The 16,386-nt window shown below is 37.4% G+C and overlaps 1 protein-coding gene and 1 long non-coding RNA gene across 2 annotated transcripts in view; one reads left to right on the top strand and one right to left on the bottom strand.

The window, feature by feature from the left end:
• The window catches only part of LOC134749970 (protein takeout), a 20,213-nt gene extending 4,791 nt beyond the window's left edge, over positions 1 to 15,422 (top strand). Inside the window, exons 2-6 of the mRNA XM_063685008.1 lie at positions 10,819 to 10,911; positions 11,293 to 11,440; positions 11,988 to 12,121; positions 13,314 to 13,479; positions 14,425 to 15,422. Of these exons, the coding sequence (XP_063541078.1) occupies positions 10,819 to 10,911; positions 11,293 to 11,440; positions 11,988 to 12,121; positions 13,314 to 13,479; positions 14,425 to 14,563 (680 nt within the window). The 3' untranslated portion in view covers positions 14,564 to 15,422. The remainder of the gene's footprint in view (positions 1 to 10,818; positions 10,912 to 11,292; positions 11,441 to 11,987; positions 12,122 to 13,313; positions 13,480 to 14,424) is intronic.
• LOC134749971 (uncharacterized) lies at positions 15,233 to 16,386 on the bottom strand. The gene is made up of 3 exons (XR_010128530.1): positions 16,364 to 16,386; positions 15,818 to 15,895; positions 15,233 to 15,707 (listed from the first exon to the last, which is right to left on the bottom strand). It is a non-coding gene; the product is annotated as an uncharacterized LOC134749971 (long non-coding RNA).

Below are 16,386 nucleotides of genomic sequence, written 5' to 3'. Positions count from 1 at the left end.
AAATAATCAGCTTTCAGTTACTGATTTTAACTTAATATTTTACGGTTGATCTAGTATTACATTATCATCGAACTTACGACCCCAGGAAACGCATATTATGTAAACCTCGTGCAACAAGCAGAGCCGCAGGGCGTAACTAGTAGGAAGTTATTTAATATCTACGTAATGTGCCTAACCTAACTCAACATAGGATATCGTTGCGTCAGATTGTTTACGTGCAAATTACTTATAATTTATATGAAATTTGCGTCTTTTTAGTTACAAGCTTTTTGCTTACACGTCGTTTTTCGCGGTTACTTTAGTCATAGTCATAAATTAATTTACATAGGTATTAATAGTTTAATACATATACAAAATATTTTACAAAATTATTATAACAACATACAAAACGTCAAATTATATACACTTTAAGAAATAATATTGCATAAACAAAAAAAAAAGAACAATATAAAATCTAATGTCATGAACAATCAATGTGACGTTTTTAACCAAAATGTACCACATTGTCGCTTGTTGATAATGCTGATTTCTAATTGAAGCTATATGGAAATAGCGCCTTACTGACAAGCGACAATAAGTACCCTTTTGGTTGAAAATAGCACAAATATTGAAATTAAATTTCATTAAAAGGAAAATTAAAATTTAATAATAATAATAAACCATTTATTTCAGGCAAAGCCCATAAAAGTGTTAGTAATTAGGTACATGTACAAAACTTACAAGACTTTTGAAATAAAACTATGAAAACGGATAATATCGCGTATATTGACACAAGACTATTGTTAATAATTATAACAACAAACATTAGAACAATAATCATATTTCATTTATCGCTCGCTGTTTATAAAGACATCCGTCACGTTCACATTCCGATAACTAAATGCAAGTGTAAGGTTAATGTGGCGAAGACCGTCTACAAGTTCTTTCGAGAATTCGTGCTTTATGACGGTCTTCCCAACCAAAAATTTTATATCCCGGTCTTCTCCACATTGACCGTGAAAAAAATACATTTTTGGTACAAGCTTTTATCGCGGACTGGCCCCAATTTCACCAAGGTGACAGGTGCGACAATTGTCGAAATCACTATTACTGGCGTCACATGCCTCCATAGGCTACGGTAACCGCTTACCATCGATCGGGCTGTGTGCTTGTTTGCCACCAACATTTTGATAAAAAAAAACTCCATTATATCGCCAATAAATAACTACTTATTTTGCGATGCTAATGACAATTGTCATAAGAAACACGACAATTGTCGCAAAATTCCGACACAGAACTGATTTCCTGTCAAGAATTACCGAAAATTCTTATAAATCTTGTGACAATTGTCATCATCATCGTCATAAACATACCTGTTTTTTGCCGATATAATAAAGTTTTTTTAAATATTACAATGATGGTGGCAAACAGGAATACAGCCCGCCCGATGGTAAGCGGTAACCGTAGCCCAAGGATGCCTGTGACGTCAGCAACATTGATGTTTTACAATTGTCGCACCTGTCACCGTGGTGAAATTGGGGCCTGGTCTTTTCTTGCCACAGGCAACTAATAGTCGTAAAGACAATTCTAAAAACCCCGAACACAATTAGGTTGCGTTGTTTAATCGCGGAGTTTCTATGGCCACCTCCTTTTTCCATCTTCAGATCAGCTTGATGGTATACTATTGCTTTGTCACCCGACTTACATACCTAATACCTATTGTATACATCAGCTTAATCGAAAACCGGGAAGTGGGTCCAAAACTTGCAAGATTTGATGACAAACACAACGGAACAGGTAAAACTATAATAGTTGCCGTGCCCTAACAGGGCGTCACATGAACATCTTATATTTAAGAACACCTGTACCTTTTTTTTTATACCACGTCGGTGGCAATCAAGCATACGGCCCGCCTGATGGTAAGCAGTTACCGGAGCCTATGGACGCCCGCAACACCGGAGATATCACACGCGCGTTGCCGACCCTTACACTCCTCTCCTTCGTTGAGCTCTGGCAACCTTACTCACCGGCAGGAACACAACACTATTGAGTAGGGTCTAGTGATATTTGGCTGCGGTTTTCTGTAAGGTGGAGGTACCTCCCCAGTTGGGCTCTGCTCTAGATCTGGAATGACATCCGCTGTCCTGTGCCCTACCACACAAAGCGAGATGTCATTCACAGTGCCCATACCTCTCTTTTGGACGTAGTTTAAGGACATATCCGGGTCCGGACGCAGTTTGAAGACATACGAGCGTTTCAAGTATCTCTCTTCTATCAGATGTTCTCAGACTCATATTCTTGCTCCTCCCTCATCTACTTCTAAATTTGATAATAGCTCTTTTACCTTCCGGGCTGTTCGGCTGTGGAATGCTTTACCAGTAGAATTAAGATTAGCTAAATCTCTCCCCATATTCAAAAATCAGCTAAAACTATACTTTCTATCTCTGCCTTAAGAGCCAACAGGAGCCGAGCCCAAACTCAATTTTGAGATTTGAAAGAGAATATCGTCGTCGCGCTGACGGGGGCGGTACCGCGTACCGAGGGACTATCCCAGTGTGTGTGGTGCACGCACACCGACGCGCACGTTATTTGCGCTCCTCGCCGGCCTCACGCCGCTCGCGTTTTTAGTAACTAAATTCAATATCCTTCTACAACCTGCAATCTAATTAACATTTCGAGTTACAGAATAGTAAAAAAACATAACATAACATGGACATACAAGAAAACATTGTTGTATAAAAACATACAAGATAACGGCTGTTAAATTAATCCAATTAAATATTTTTAAATATGATAAACAAAAATATTAAATTATAGTCGTGAGTATTTTAAAAGTAAAACTCCCTTATACCTTGATTTTAAACAAAGTATTTTACTTATAACTCACTTGGTTCGTATGAATTAGTGACATACCTAATTAAAAAAGAAAGCTATAACTCCCGCTGGAACAATATAGGCCTTTTCCCTTCAGTACACCTGCATGAAATAAGATCTTTTCGAGCAAGCGTCTTGAAAAACAAATTTGCCGCTTTTTTATCATAATAAAGAAACATGTGACATGTGATATTTCTTACTTTGATGTAATTATACAGTTTTATTGATGGTCCGTTTTTTTATTTATGTGTCAGATTTTGATGAAAATTGGTATAAATTGAAGAGCTCCTAATTCTGATCGGAATAAATATGAAACCCAATAAATAAATAAATAATAATAAATATTAAATCAATATTATAGGACATTCTTACACAGATTGACTAAGTCCCACGGTAAGCCCAAGGAGGCTTGTGTTATGGGTACTCAGACAACGATATACATAATATATAAATACTTAAATACAAATAGAAAACACCCATGACTCAGGAACAAATATCTGTGCTCATCATATCATATCATCGAACGCAGGACCATCGGCTTCACAGGCAGGGTCACTACCTCCTAGGCCAGACGACCGGTCGTCGCCCAATATTTTGGGACAATAGTCTAGTCTACAAAAGGTTCAAGGTGGTGAAAAAAATAGTATAAGCTGTTCGCATAAAAAAACCGCAAATCGATGTACAGGTTAGCCGTTTGGTACACGTATATACTAGTCAAAACAAAAATTTTGACCCACAGTTCCTAAAAAAAATTCCCTTAGGAGGGGAGTGCTGAAACCTTTTTTTGTATAAAAAAAAAACTTTTTTTTTTAAACATATCGTATACTTCTCATCTATCATACGAAAGGGCTTTTTGAAGCGATTCTGAAAATATACCACATCATTGCATTTTAGCCATTTTTAGGGTTCCGTAGCCAAATGGCAAAAAACGGAACCCTTATGGATTCGTCATGTCTGTCTGTCTGTCGTCCGTCCGTATGTCACAGCCACTTCTTTCCGAAACTATAAGAACTGTTGAAACTTGGTAAGTAGATGTATTCTGTGAACCGCATTAAGATTTTCACTCAAAAATAGGAAAAAAAAATTTTAGGGGTTCCCCATACTTAGAACTGAAACCCAAAAAAAATTTTTTTTCATCAAACCCATACGTGTGTGGTATCTATGGATAGGTCTTCAAAAATGATATTGAGGTTTCTCATATATTTTTTTTTCTAAACTGAATAGATTGCGCGAGACCGAGAGACACTTCCAAAGTGGTAAAATGTGTAACCCCCCCTCTAACTTCTAAAATAAGAGAATGATAAAACTGAAAAAATATATGATGTACATTACCTTGCCAACTTTTACCGAGAACTGGTTTGAACGAGATCTAGTTAGTAGTTTTTTTTTAAATACGTTATAAATCGTAAACCGCAATTTACCTTTCACTCACGTTTCACATAAAAATACATTGTTTAAATTGTGTAATGTACGGAACCCTCGGCGCCCGATTCCGATTCGCACTTGGCCGGTTTTTTCTTAAATTGAAAGAAAAAGAATTTTCAAAACATACCAAGTTTGGGCTCCTCCAGATACGATATGGCTGATTTTTTTTTGTACAAATGATACGTGATATCCTCATATGTAACCCCGAAAAAGCAATAAAAAATTTATTTAGTTTTTTTTTTCAATACAAAGTGACACAGTTCTACTTAACCCTTTAACTTGACCCCAAACTTGGTGTGTTTTGAAAATTCTATTTGTTTTAATTTACAAAAAAATGGCTAAAATGTAATGATGTGGTATAATTTTAGAATCGCCTCAAAAAGCCCTTTCGTATGATACCACACACGATAGGTTTTTGGAAAAAAAATATTTTTTTTTTTCATACAAAAAAAATGTTTCAGCATACCCCTCCTAAGGGATTTTTTTTAGAAACTGCGGGTCAAAAATTTTGTTTTGACCTCTTAGTATGCGTGTGCCAAACGGCTAACCTGTACATCGATTTGCGGTTTTTCTTTGAAATTGGGCTTGTACGGCTGCCACTAATAGAGATACTAACTCCTAAAAATACGTATGATACCTCATTGGATTCAGAATGATGTCTAGAAAAATGTATTCGAAGCGTTTATTCCCACATAAAAAAAGTTCAAAGCTATTAACAAAAAACGGCCAAGTGCGAGTCGGTTCCGTACCATTACGCAAAAAACGGCAAAAAATCCCGTTTGTTGTTTGGGAGCCCCACTTAAAAAAATATTTTATTCTGTTTTTAGTATTTGTTGTTATAGCGGCAACAGAAATACATCATCCGTAAATATTGCAACTTTTTAGCTATCACGGTTCACGAGATACAGCCTGGTGACAGACGGACAGGCAGATTGACAGACAGACAGACAGATATTATTTTAAAGGTATTAAATATTCTTTTAAAAATTAGGAAATAATATGGTGTATTTAAAACATATCATGGAATATACTACGGTTATAAATTGATATTATGTAAAGTAATTTTTTCAACAAGTTAGGCAATTATTAAGTAACCACATTTTTTTCGAACTTTCGTCTTTGTTGTAAATTAAAAAAAAAAGAAAATAATTGGCGTAAAAAGTATTTCGCCTCGTGGAGCCCCTTTCATGAGATCACGTCACAAAAGTTTTAATAAAATTAATACTTTGTTTAAAATAAATTTTTGAATAATAGTGAAAATTGTAAAATATAAAGCAATATAATAATACGTACTTAGAACTGATACTTTTCTAAATAAAGAATGAATAAACTAAATTGTGTAATTATTTTTTAGTGCAAATCACCACAATTTGCTTCTAAAGAGCAAATCTGTGACCAAAAATTATATATAGTTTTAATTTTTCGTTCGTATATTCAGATTTGTGTATGAAAATGTGAAACTATTATTTCTAAAATAAATTATTCGTCCCTAATTTACACAAAATTTATACCAAATTTGATCTCATATCTAGAGATAGGTAGAAATAGAGGCAAACTGGACCGCAGAAGCCGACTTTTCCCCTCCCTTTTTGGGGGTAGCCAGGACTTAATCTCGTAGCTAGTGCGTCAGCTCAGCTTTGTATGAACCAAGGAATAATAAATAGTGTTAAACGATATCCCCTGAGGCCAAAGTGCATACTCACTTTACTTACTTCGCCTACTAAGAGGCAAATCGCGACTTTGTTATGGTTTATCGATAACTTATCACATCACTAGATTATCGACTTTCAATGTCGACTATTGCCCATCACTTTTCTGTCCGTGTACGTATTTAGAAACTTGACCCCGCCCCTAAAATTAGTGCGATAAGGACAACTGCAGCTTAGGCGAAAAATCCTGCGTAAAAATCTCAAAAATCGAGGTTTCGTACTCGACTGTTTCCTCCTCCAAAACTTAAGCAATCGTAACCAAATTTGGAAATCTAAATGATTATGAAATTGTCTGTGTCGGACTGTTTTGATTTTTTGGCTAATTGATACCAGTTTTGAATACCACGCCTCTCATTGCGGCATAGTCAGTGAGGCCATTTTTGGCCATGTTTGAAGGGCTCTAGCGCCTTAAAAAACAAAAATATCAAAAAAAGCAAAACACACCGACACAGATATTGACAATATTAATCTGTGTTGAAAAAATCATTCCTCTAGCTTCAAAAACCAGGGAGGAAACAGTCGAGTACGTTTGTATGGAGAAATGACCACTCCTGTTGGCTCTTAAGTTGCCATTTTATATATTGTATATATTCTTGTATAAATATATATTGTATTGTATATTTATTTGTGTGTTAGGTTTTGTTTTAATACTTACATGTATAAGTAGTAATTGTAGTATGTGTGTTTGTGTTTAATAGTCTCCATATTTAGCTCTTTGCACTACCTGTTGACTTTTGTATGAGTTCTACATTTCCTGCTACCCAAAGGTTGTCTGAAAGAGATCGCTTTTTAGCGATAAGACCGCCTGTTGTTACCTGGTTCTATTTTGTTCTTTAAATATTTCTTTGTAGTTTTACATGTATGTAAAATATATAATTTTGGTGCAATAAAGAATATTTACTTACTTACTTACTTACCCGGGTACAAAATGCTGGTACCTGCTATGTGATATGCAATGCAATAAATGATTTCAATTTCAATTTCAAATAAAAGCTTGTAAAAAAATGTTATGGCGCTGTTGCCAGCGACATGTAATTAAAAAATATGAAATATGGGGAAACGTCCGCGATAAGAATTGCAGACGTCAATTAACATCAATCAGCATCAACAAAGATAGATATAATATTTTACAGTACATATGGTGCTACTTTCTCGCACTAGTGCGTAAAAGAGCACTTTTCGTGCATATGTCGAAAGTTTAAACGGCCATATGTACTGTAAAACGTTGTACGATACACGTGCGAATAGATAATTCGCAACTCGTGTCGATTTAAAACACTCCCTGCGGTCGTGTTTTAATTTATCGCCACTTGTTTCGAATTCCCTCTTTTCCGCACTTGTATCGTAAATAACTATATTATATCCTCATTGGCATCAATGAGCGACCTTACGCTTGTATATTCACAGTATCAAAAAGACGATATAACGTCGATCATTTCACGCAATCATCGTAACTGAAACAAAGAGATACGTAACTCTTAGCGCACGTTAAAGACGCAAGAGAACGTAACTAGGCGGTAAGGCTGCAGCGAGAGAGTAAGCGGAACGATGTGCGCAGCGATTTTCATTAGAGCGGTAGCGATATTACTGTTTATTATTTACAACGACGGGACTTAATCGCGTAAAATAAGTTTTAAATTTACCTCCGACGTTTCGAGGACGGCGTTGTCCCCGTGGTCTCGAAGAAGACTGGCTAAAGTTGACATCAACATCTAGGCGCGCGAGTTTTTCGAACTACCCGCACTTGCACTTATTTTACGCGATTAAGTCCCGTCGTTGTAAATAATAATGAGTAAAAATCGTGAAAGTTTAAATCAGTATATTACTGTTTCATTTCAATTGTGGTTACTCATAGAGTACGTCTGAATGTCTGCCAAATTAAACCGGTTTGACAGTACTGGCTTCCCTCGAATGCGGCTGACCCAATGATATGTTATGCTTTGGGCCCTGTTTCACTACGCTGACATTCATTTCACCGTACATTGCTGGTACAACAAGTACCACGAGTCAGTCAGTCACGACGGTAATTACCGTCAATGTTTACTTATTGTACCAGCAATGTACGGTGAAATGTCAATGTCAGTGTAGTGAAACAGGGGTCAAAGCATTATCATTGTGAGATCATGTCAGTTGCAAGGTTGGTGAAATAGGCGATTGGTAAGATAAGTAGTTTCATTGAACTTGGCCCGTATTCGACTAGAGAGAGTAATGTGTACATACAATATACGTGTCATGTATTGTGTGTCGGCAATTTTCATTTTCATTTTGATATAATATATGTTGCTGGATTTCGAAAAAAATATTTACTTAACTATTAATCGGCTATTATGAAGAGGTCAACAGTCTTAACTGTGCATGTAATATTGTTGCCAACATTTACAGTTAAATTGAATGTATATGTATATGTAATGTATATGTATGGTTCTAAGAAATCAGCATAATCAAGAGCTTAATAACGAATTCATAAACAATAAAAAGGACTGCCTTGTGGTTCCCTAGCGCTTCTCAACGAATCACTAAGTAAATACTATACGTTAAGCCCGCTTCCTCTTCCGCCTAGTCACCAGATACGTACAGCCTTAGCTGCGCCGGCGCACGTAACGTCGAAAGCGGTTGCGCAAGCGATAAGCGAGAAATGTAGCAAGCTAGGTCAAGTTCGGCGGAAGTAGAACGCTTAGCTGACTTAAAAAAGGAGGGTACGCATTATTGGCTGCTATGGGTCACATTGGAACATAGTAACATTGGCTAGTATTCATAATTTTTTTAGCGTTGTCACGGCTTTTTACCATGGTTTCGAGCCTGGGTCTGCTCCCTAGTTATGTCCCCATTATATCCATAAAAACCCCTAATCCCAAGAATTGGTGTAGGCACTACTTTTTTATGTAGTATGAATAGAATAGAATTTCGTCGTAATTGTATCTCTATACGACCTCGTTAAGCTCGTTACCTACCTACTTGGTCGGCAATCCAGCAATTATTACTCCAAAATCAAACAAGTATGCGGAAATACTAACCAAAACCAATACTTTATAATCTTAAAGTTCAATGTACGGTGAACCTCTTGGCCTGGCGCCATAAAGTCAAAAACGCGCATGTTTAAAAAATATATTTTCGTTCTATCAATTGTCTATGTTAATAGGGTAAAGTATACTATTATTGGCCCCTCGAATCATTGAGCCTTTTAAACTTTTTTAAAGGCAGCAGTGATTTGATTTCCTACAAAATTAGGGGCCAATGACTGCTATGGTCTATCACTTTTAAACATAGGATTCTTCACAACCGCTATTGCTTCACACCGATTCATAGTCCACTCAGATCTTGAGCCATCGCCATTCACAAGACCTAGTCTAGACCTTGTCACAAATACGCCACGTTTTCATGATAATTATATGGTTTTCGAAACTGCGGTCAATCAACCCAAACCGGCGTTGTTGCAATAATTACCTCATTTAAATAAGCTGGAGATAATTTAGTATATTTAAAGCAGTTCTAAAATATGGGAATTTCAAAATGCTACATACTTAAAGCTGCTCTCAAGATGTGTATTTCAAAATGAGCACTGCTGACCTTGAGTATTAAGAAAGAATTGAGAAGTAATAAGTTCTTACTATAGTGTTGGTGGAAAGTATTTTAAGATTAAATGTTCTGACTCGTTTTTACACGACTTTCTGAGTCTATTTATTAGTCTAAGTCAAGTCCTTTATTGAGCAACAAAAAGCAAGAGCAATTAAAAAGGCTTCGGATAAATGCTTCATAATAAAATTGTATGTGTAGGTTTATATCCTAACACAAAAAGGAATAAGATTTTGGCAAAAAAATCATCTTTGGTTGGCTTTTGCTGATTATTTCTTTTCTTTCCAGATGCAATTAAGTAACACTCATCGAGACAATTCTAAAAACCCCAAACACAATTGGGTTGCGTTGTTTTATCATATAGTTCATATAATCACCTGTCTCCATCATCAGATCAGCTTAATGGTACCGTAATGTTGCAAATTTTCAGCTTAATTGACAACCGGGAAGTGGGTCTTTAACTTGCAAGATTTGATTACAGACAACGGGACAGGTAAAACTAAATAAAAGCTTGTAAAATGGCGATATACATTACAGGCTCTCCACAACCAACCAGTGCCGGCCCGAGTCCTTGATAAGGGTAGAGCGAAATGGGGTTTTGGCGCCCTTCGTTAAAGCTTTTTACCCTTTGCTCATTTGCCATATTGGCGCCCCCCCTTGCCATCCGGCGCCTAGAGCGCCCGCTCCACTCGCTCTACCCTAGATCCGGCCCCGCAACCAACAGTATATCTTGTGAGCTCTACTCACCATCTGGAACACGACAACGTTCGTGGTATCAAAATAAAGACCATTAGGTCAACAATCCCTTTAGCTGAGGGTCAGCTAGGCTATGAATCTTGGCCACGTACGATGAAGGTTGGAGTGCTCATAAAGCGAAAGGATAGATCTGCGAAATGACGGTACTTTATGTGCATGGCACGTCTGATGACACTGTGCTAATCAATGAATGGGTCATGGATACATCGATTATTAGTGTCATTAACCTCGTGTATAGACACGAAATATGAGTGTCAATATTTCGTCATCTTTTCATATACATTCTGTTTCTGATTTTGTCATGAATACTAAACCACACCGTAGAAGTGTTTAGCCACGAACGCAAATGTTTATTACTCGGATGCTGCTTAAAACGTCAGATCCAGATGAAAAGGCATTATAATTATTGCTAAAAACGTTCAGTGGTGAAATGCTTTATTTTATTCTCCTGAAATACAACACAATCTATTACTATTTAATGATAATAAAACATCATTTTCAGCGGAGAATTTCGTGCGCTGCCGGCAGAAGGACCCGAAGCTGAACGAATGCCTGAAAGATGCCGTGCCTGATGCCCTCTGGAAGATGAGAAAAGGTGATCCATATAAGATAGATTCTGATTTACCTACTTACTTAAATTCCTCTGTAGTCTATTAAGGGAACCGTATTTGGTTTTAGTTTTATGCCTTTGACGCGTAAAAGTAAAAAGATTGCAACGGTTTCTATGGAAAAAAATCAGAAACGTTTGACAATTTTCTTGAATGCGATAAATACCTTTTGCAGAAAAGAACTGAATCTTTACATTGATGGCTGAATTTTTACACAAGCGGCAAGGGTACTTTTTCTAAGGGAATAATCCCTCATCGCTACTCTCTTTTTGATGAGTTAGTTTAACGGAATATAGAGTGAGCCCAAGGAAATTGAACCACTGGCAACATTAGGTGCAAAAATAACAATGTTAATTTAACAATTTCAGGCATCCCCGAGCTCGCCGTGCCATCAATAGAACCCCTCCACGTAGCGGCCATCAACATTCAATCCGGCGTCGGTCCCGTGGTCTTGGCGCAAAGCTACAGGAAGATACAACTTCATGGGCTCGCCGAAACTATATTGACTACTTACAAGTACGTAACCTAGATCCCTTAAGTTTTGGAATAAGCTAAAGAGACAAAAAAGATCAGAACTCGAATTTCTTTAGCTAGACGGATTTTATCGCGTAAAATTAATTTAAAATACATTTTGACGTTTCGTCTCGAGTTCGTGGTCAACGAGAGACTCGTGACTGTGGTCTCCTGTTGACCACGATTACTGTTAAGGGTTTAGTTTAGCCCTAAACTGTCGCCCGCTGTATTTCAAGAAAAGAGTGTATTCCCATCATAACGGACGGCAACGCACTTCCGACCACTCTAGTGTTGCAAGTGTCCATGGGCGACGGTAAATTGCTTACCATCTGGTGAATTGTCTGCTCGTTTGCTTAATACATCATTTTTTTTGGTGTTCCGTGCAAAACTTTGTTTTGACAAACAGAACACTTATGGGATCACTTCGGTCTTGCAAATCAGTTAAATGCGTTTTTCTCAGAGACCGTTTGACATAGATACCTAAAATTTGAAACAGTTATTTTAGAATCTTAGTCAATTTACCATCATTATTGTCCGTTTTCATTTCCAGAGCCGACCTGAAGCACTACCGCCTGGTGACCAACTCCCTTACTCCAAAGATGGAGTTCATAGCCGACTACGTGATGAAAGGAAGGATTTTGGTGCTACCCATCCAAGGGAAGGGTGTCGCCAATGTTACTATGGGTAAGTCATAATCATCACCCGTTTAGCACAGAGCTGACTTGAAATACTACCGCCTGGTGAACACCTCCCTAACTCCAAAGATGGAGTTCATAGCCGACTACGTGATGAAAGGAAGGATTTTGGTGCTACCCATCCAAGGGAAGGGTGTCGCCAATGTTACTATGGGTAAGTCATTACCATCATCCATTTACCACAGAGCTGACTTGAAATACTACCGCCTGGTGACCAACTCCCTTACTCCAAAGATGGAGTTCATAGCCGACTACGTGATGAAAGGAAGGATTTTGGTGCTACCCATCCAAGGGAAGGGTGTCGCCAATGTTACTATGGGTAAGTCATCATCATCACCCATTTAGCACAGAGCTGACTTGAAATACTACCGCCTGGTGACCACCTCCCTAACTCCAAAGATGGAGTTCATAGCCGACTACGTGATGAAAGGAAGGATTTTGGTGCTACCCATCCAAGGGAAGGGTGTCGCCAATGTTACTATGGGTAAGTCATCATCATCACCCGTTTAGCACAGAGCTGACTTGAAATACTACCGACTGGTGACCACCTCCCTAACTCCAAAGATGGAGTTCATAGCCTACCCACATCCAAGGAAAGGGTGTCGCCAATGTTACTATATGGGTAAGTCAGCATCATCATCCTAAATTGTGGTATTTTCTATAAAAAGGGACCTTATTGTCGATGGCGCTTACGCCATTATAAACAATGCTCCGATATAAATACAATGCCGCGCGACGTAGAGCGGCGTAAACGCCATCGAGAATAAGATCCCTTTTCATAGAAAATGCCCCAATTAATTTTGTATCAAGCAGAAACGTCTGCGAACGATGCCATTAAGCTTAGAAATAAATTAAAAGTGGAAAATTAATTATCTTTGGTGGGACTTGAACCCCCGGCCACTGGATCACTAGTACAGTGCTCTGCCATCTGAGCTACCAAGACTGTACCCAATACAGCGAATATCGTCGCTATACTTACTCAACCTCATATCTGCAACAATCATTTGATGGAAATGTCGCTTTTCTTTCATTCGGAATACGGGTGTTTTTGTCATCAAATGAGTGTTGCAGATACGAGGTTGAGTAAGTATAGCGGCGATATTTCCTCCATATATAAGCCATATCTTACGGAATAATCCACATATACTTACCTAATTGGCAATTTTTCAACCCCATTCCAGTGAACCTAGTAGTAAAGCACGACCTGATAGGCGAGCCAGTGGAACGCGACGGACAGACATACATGCACATCAAAGACTACAAGGTCCGCTTCTTCCCGAAGCGGGTGTTACTGCACTTTACCAACCTCTTCAACGGCGACAAGCGGCTCGGCGACCAGATGAACTTGTGAGTATCTCTAGTCTTTAACACTACTGTATACCAACCACCAACCAACCAACCAACCACCAACCACCAACCACCAACCAACCCCAAACAAACCAACCCAACCAACTTTGTATATATCGTTGTCCAAGAGCTCTTTCCCACTGACGTCCAGTTTTTTGCGGGATACGGTTTTCTGCAGGATCCCGTTTTAGTAGTGTACGTGCTAATATAAATAAATAAAATAAAATAAAAAATAAAATATCTTTATTTCAGAACATTTAAAATTCCATACAATAACGTAACATAGTAATATAGTAACGTTCACACGAGCATTCTGTTTGCGGGATACTGCACTCATACTACAGAAAACTGGATCCAGGAAAGAGCTCTAAGTACCCATAACACAAGCATACTGCGGGACTTCAATTTCAAAGTCAATTTGTGTAATGAAGTCATATAATAGGTATTTATTTTATTTTATTTTTATCCTGTACCAACAGAGTTGCGTCCGTCTCCAAAGATGACTAGATTAAAATGACAGTTTGCCCCAATCTGTCAGATCGATACGTAGTTTTCGATATGACAAAATTAGTGCAGCGGAATGATTTGGTTGTGAATTGCCCGATCGCACTATCGGTGAAAAAATTACCATACTTATACTGAACATCATACAAGAAAATTATTCAGATTTTTATGATAAGAGTTTTGAATGATTCACGGTTAGTTTCAGTAGACTTATATTGTCAGGGATATACCTAGACCCACCCGCTGCCTTCAGTCACCCGTGAACAAGATGCATGTAACTGCGTCGAAATATCGTGAGCTCATAAACAATTCAAAAGGTAATCACGGTCTTTATCCCGGTCAATATAAGTCCAGATTTTTATGCATTAAAATCACTAAAAGGAAGATAAAAATCCTGTTTCTGGGGTGTCTTATTTCATGCCTACTCGTTTTTTTTTCTAGGTTCCTGAACGAGAACTCGGAACTAGTGTTCAACGAGCTAAAGGATTCCTACGAAAAGAGTCTCAGCTCCGTATTCCAAAACGTCACTAATACCATCTTCGATAAGGTGCCTATGAACAAAATCTTTCTAGAAGACTGAATTAGACTTAAGTACTCAGTAATTTTAAAGTTCTGAATCAAAAGAAACGCAACAGAGAAAAATCCTACAAACAATGTCGTTTGTTTTTGTTATTATTTATTTATTGAGAAGAAACCAAAGTCTTTAAAATATATTATTAAAACAACCTTAATAAAATTTGACCATTCTATCTGATGATATTAAAATCAAAGAGTGATATAATAAGAAAGACGAAGCAACGCTTAGTGCGATCAAATTATTTCATAATCATGACACATTCCTAATTAGTAAGTAACCTTGATCAAAGAGCATATAATAGGATAGAGCGGTACTGTCATAGTAAATTTTGTAACCACAGAAAATTCACTACCATCTATCGATACACTTTAAAACTAAAAATGAAGATTTATAAAAATACGATATAATGTATTTAAATATGGATAAATGTTTTTTTTTTATTTGCATTAATTATTTTTATATGATTTGACCCATGTCCTTTCACTGATATGCGTTAAAATTGTTAAATAACAAACGTAACCGTCAACGCCATCTATACAACAGTAGGCCAAAGCTAGTGGCGCCCTCTGATCGAGAATTCTTGATTTTCGAGGCACGTTTTTTCCTTAGACTGTATCCATCTATTACGGAGTTATATCTATCTGTGTTAAAATGTAATAATAAAAATATTGATAAGTATTGTAGAATTTTTTATTGACAGATTTGTAATAAGAAAACAAGAATAATTATTTATATTAAGACAAATTAAGAGTAAAAGTAGTGTTTAAGTGGGTTTAATATTAAAGAAACGTCTGATTTTGTATATTTATTTCATTGGTAATGTAAGGTCGATAATAAATTAAACTTTTTTACGAGCTAACAATTTGTTTGAATTTAAAAATCGCCCCATCTACCGGCGAGTAGCAGAACTAATCGTTATAACGCCATCTATTGAAAGTTGCTCAAACTAGTTAAACGACATACATACAGTTGCTATTCTGGTAGTAATGTTTAGGTACGTCGCCTCGGTCATATCGCGAAGGGGACCTGGTGATTACTTTCGAGGGTCTTCTCTCGTTGGTTTCTATGTCTTGCAGGTGTCCGTTAGCGACCTGGCGGGCATACTTCATGCAAGATGCTTTGCAGAAAGCTTCGTTGATTATGAGTACTGCGGAATAAGTTCTTCCTTTAGCGAGTAGATGGCGCTAATCTCAAAAGTTTTATTCACTATTTTGCAGATATTTGACAAAATAATTTATTTGAAAAATAAATACTTACGAAGCGTTATTAGAATGAAATAAATCACGAAGCCAAGTATAATCGCATCTTTCGTTTCATCCATGCTAAAGAGAAATCCTAAAATAAATATATGGATTAAGAAAGTATTTTTCTGTAGTCAAGATGTAGTGACAAATGAAAGGTATCACAACACTGATTTAAACTTTCACGATTTTTACTCATTATTATTCACAACGACGGGACTTAAAAAAGGAAAAAAACGAAAGGTATGTTGAGATGGTTTGGACACGTGGAAAGAATGAGTGAAAGAAGAAGTGTATAAGGGAGTAGAAGTGGGAGTTGGAAGGGGTAGAATTCGGCGGACTTTCTCTGATCAGATCGGGGAAATCCTGAAGAAAGGCCAGGTCAAGAGCACCCTAAACCGGCGAGAGTGTATGAAGTAAAGGATGCGAAACAGGTATGTCAGGATTGGCAAGTGGAAATCCGTGGTCTCTGCTCTGCCTACCCCTCCGGGCAATAGGCGTGATTATGTGTATGTATGTATTTCTATTGCACCTGTTGGCGAAACATAAATTAAAAAAATACCTTCTAAGACAGAGAGTCAGCAG

The sequence above is a fragment of the Cydia strobilella genome, chromosome 19 (assembly GCF_947568885.1).
Source record: "Cydia strobilella chromosome 19, ilCydStro3.1, whole genome shotgun sequence".
Lineage (NCBI taxonomy): Eukaryota > Metazoa > Arthropoda > Insecta > Lepidoptera > Tortricidae > Cydia > Cydia strobilella.
This window is presented reverse-complemented; position numbering and strand designations above follow the sequence as displayed.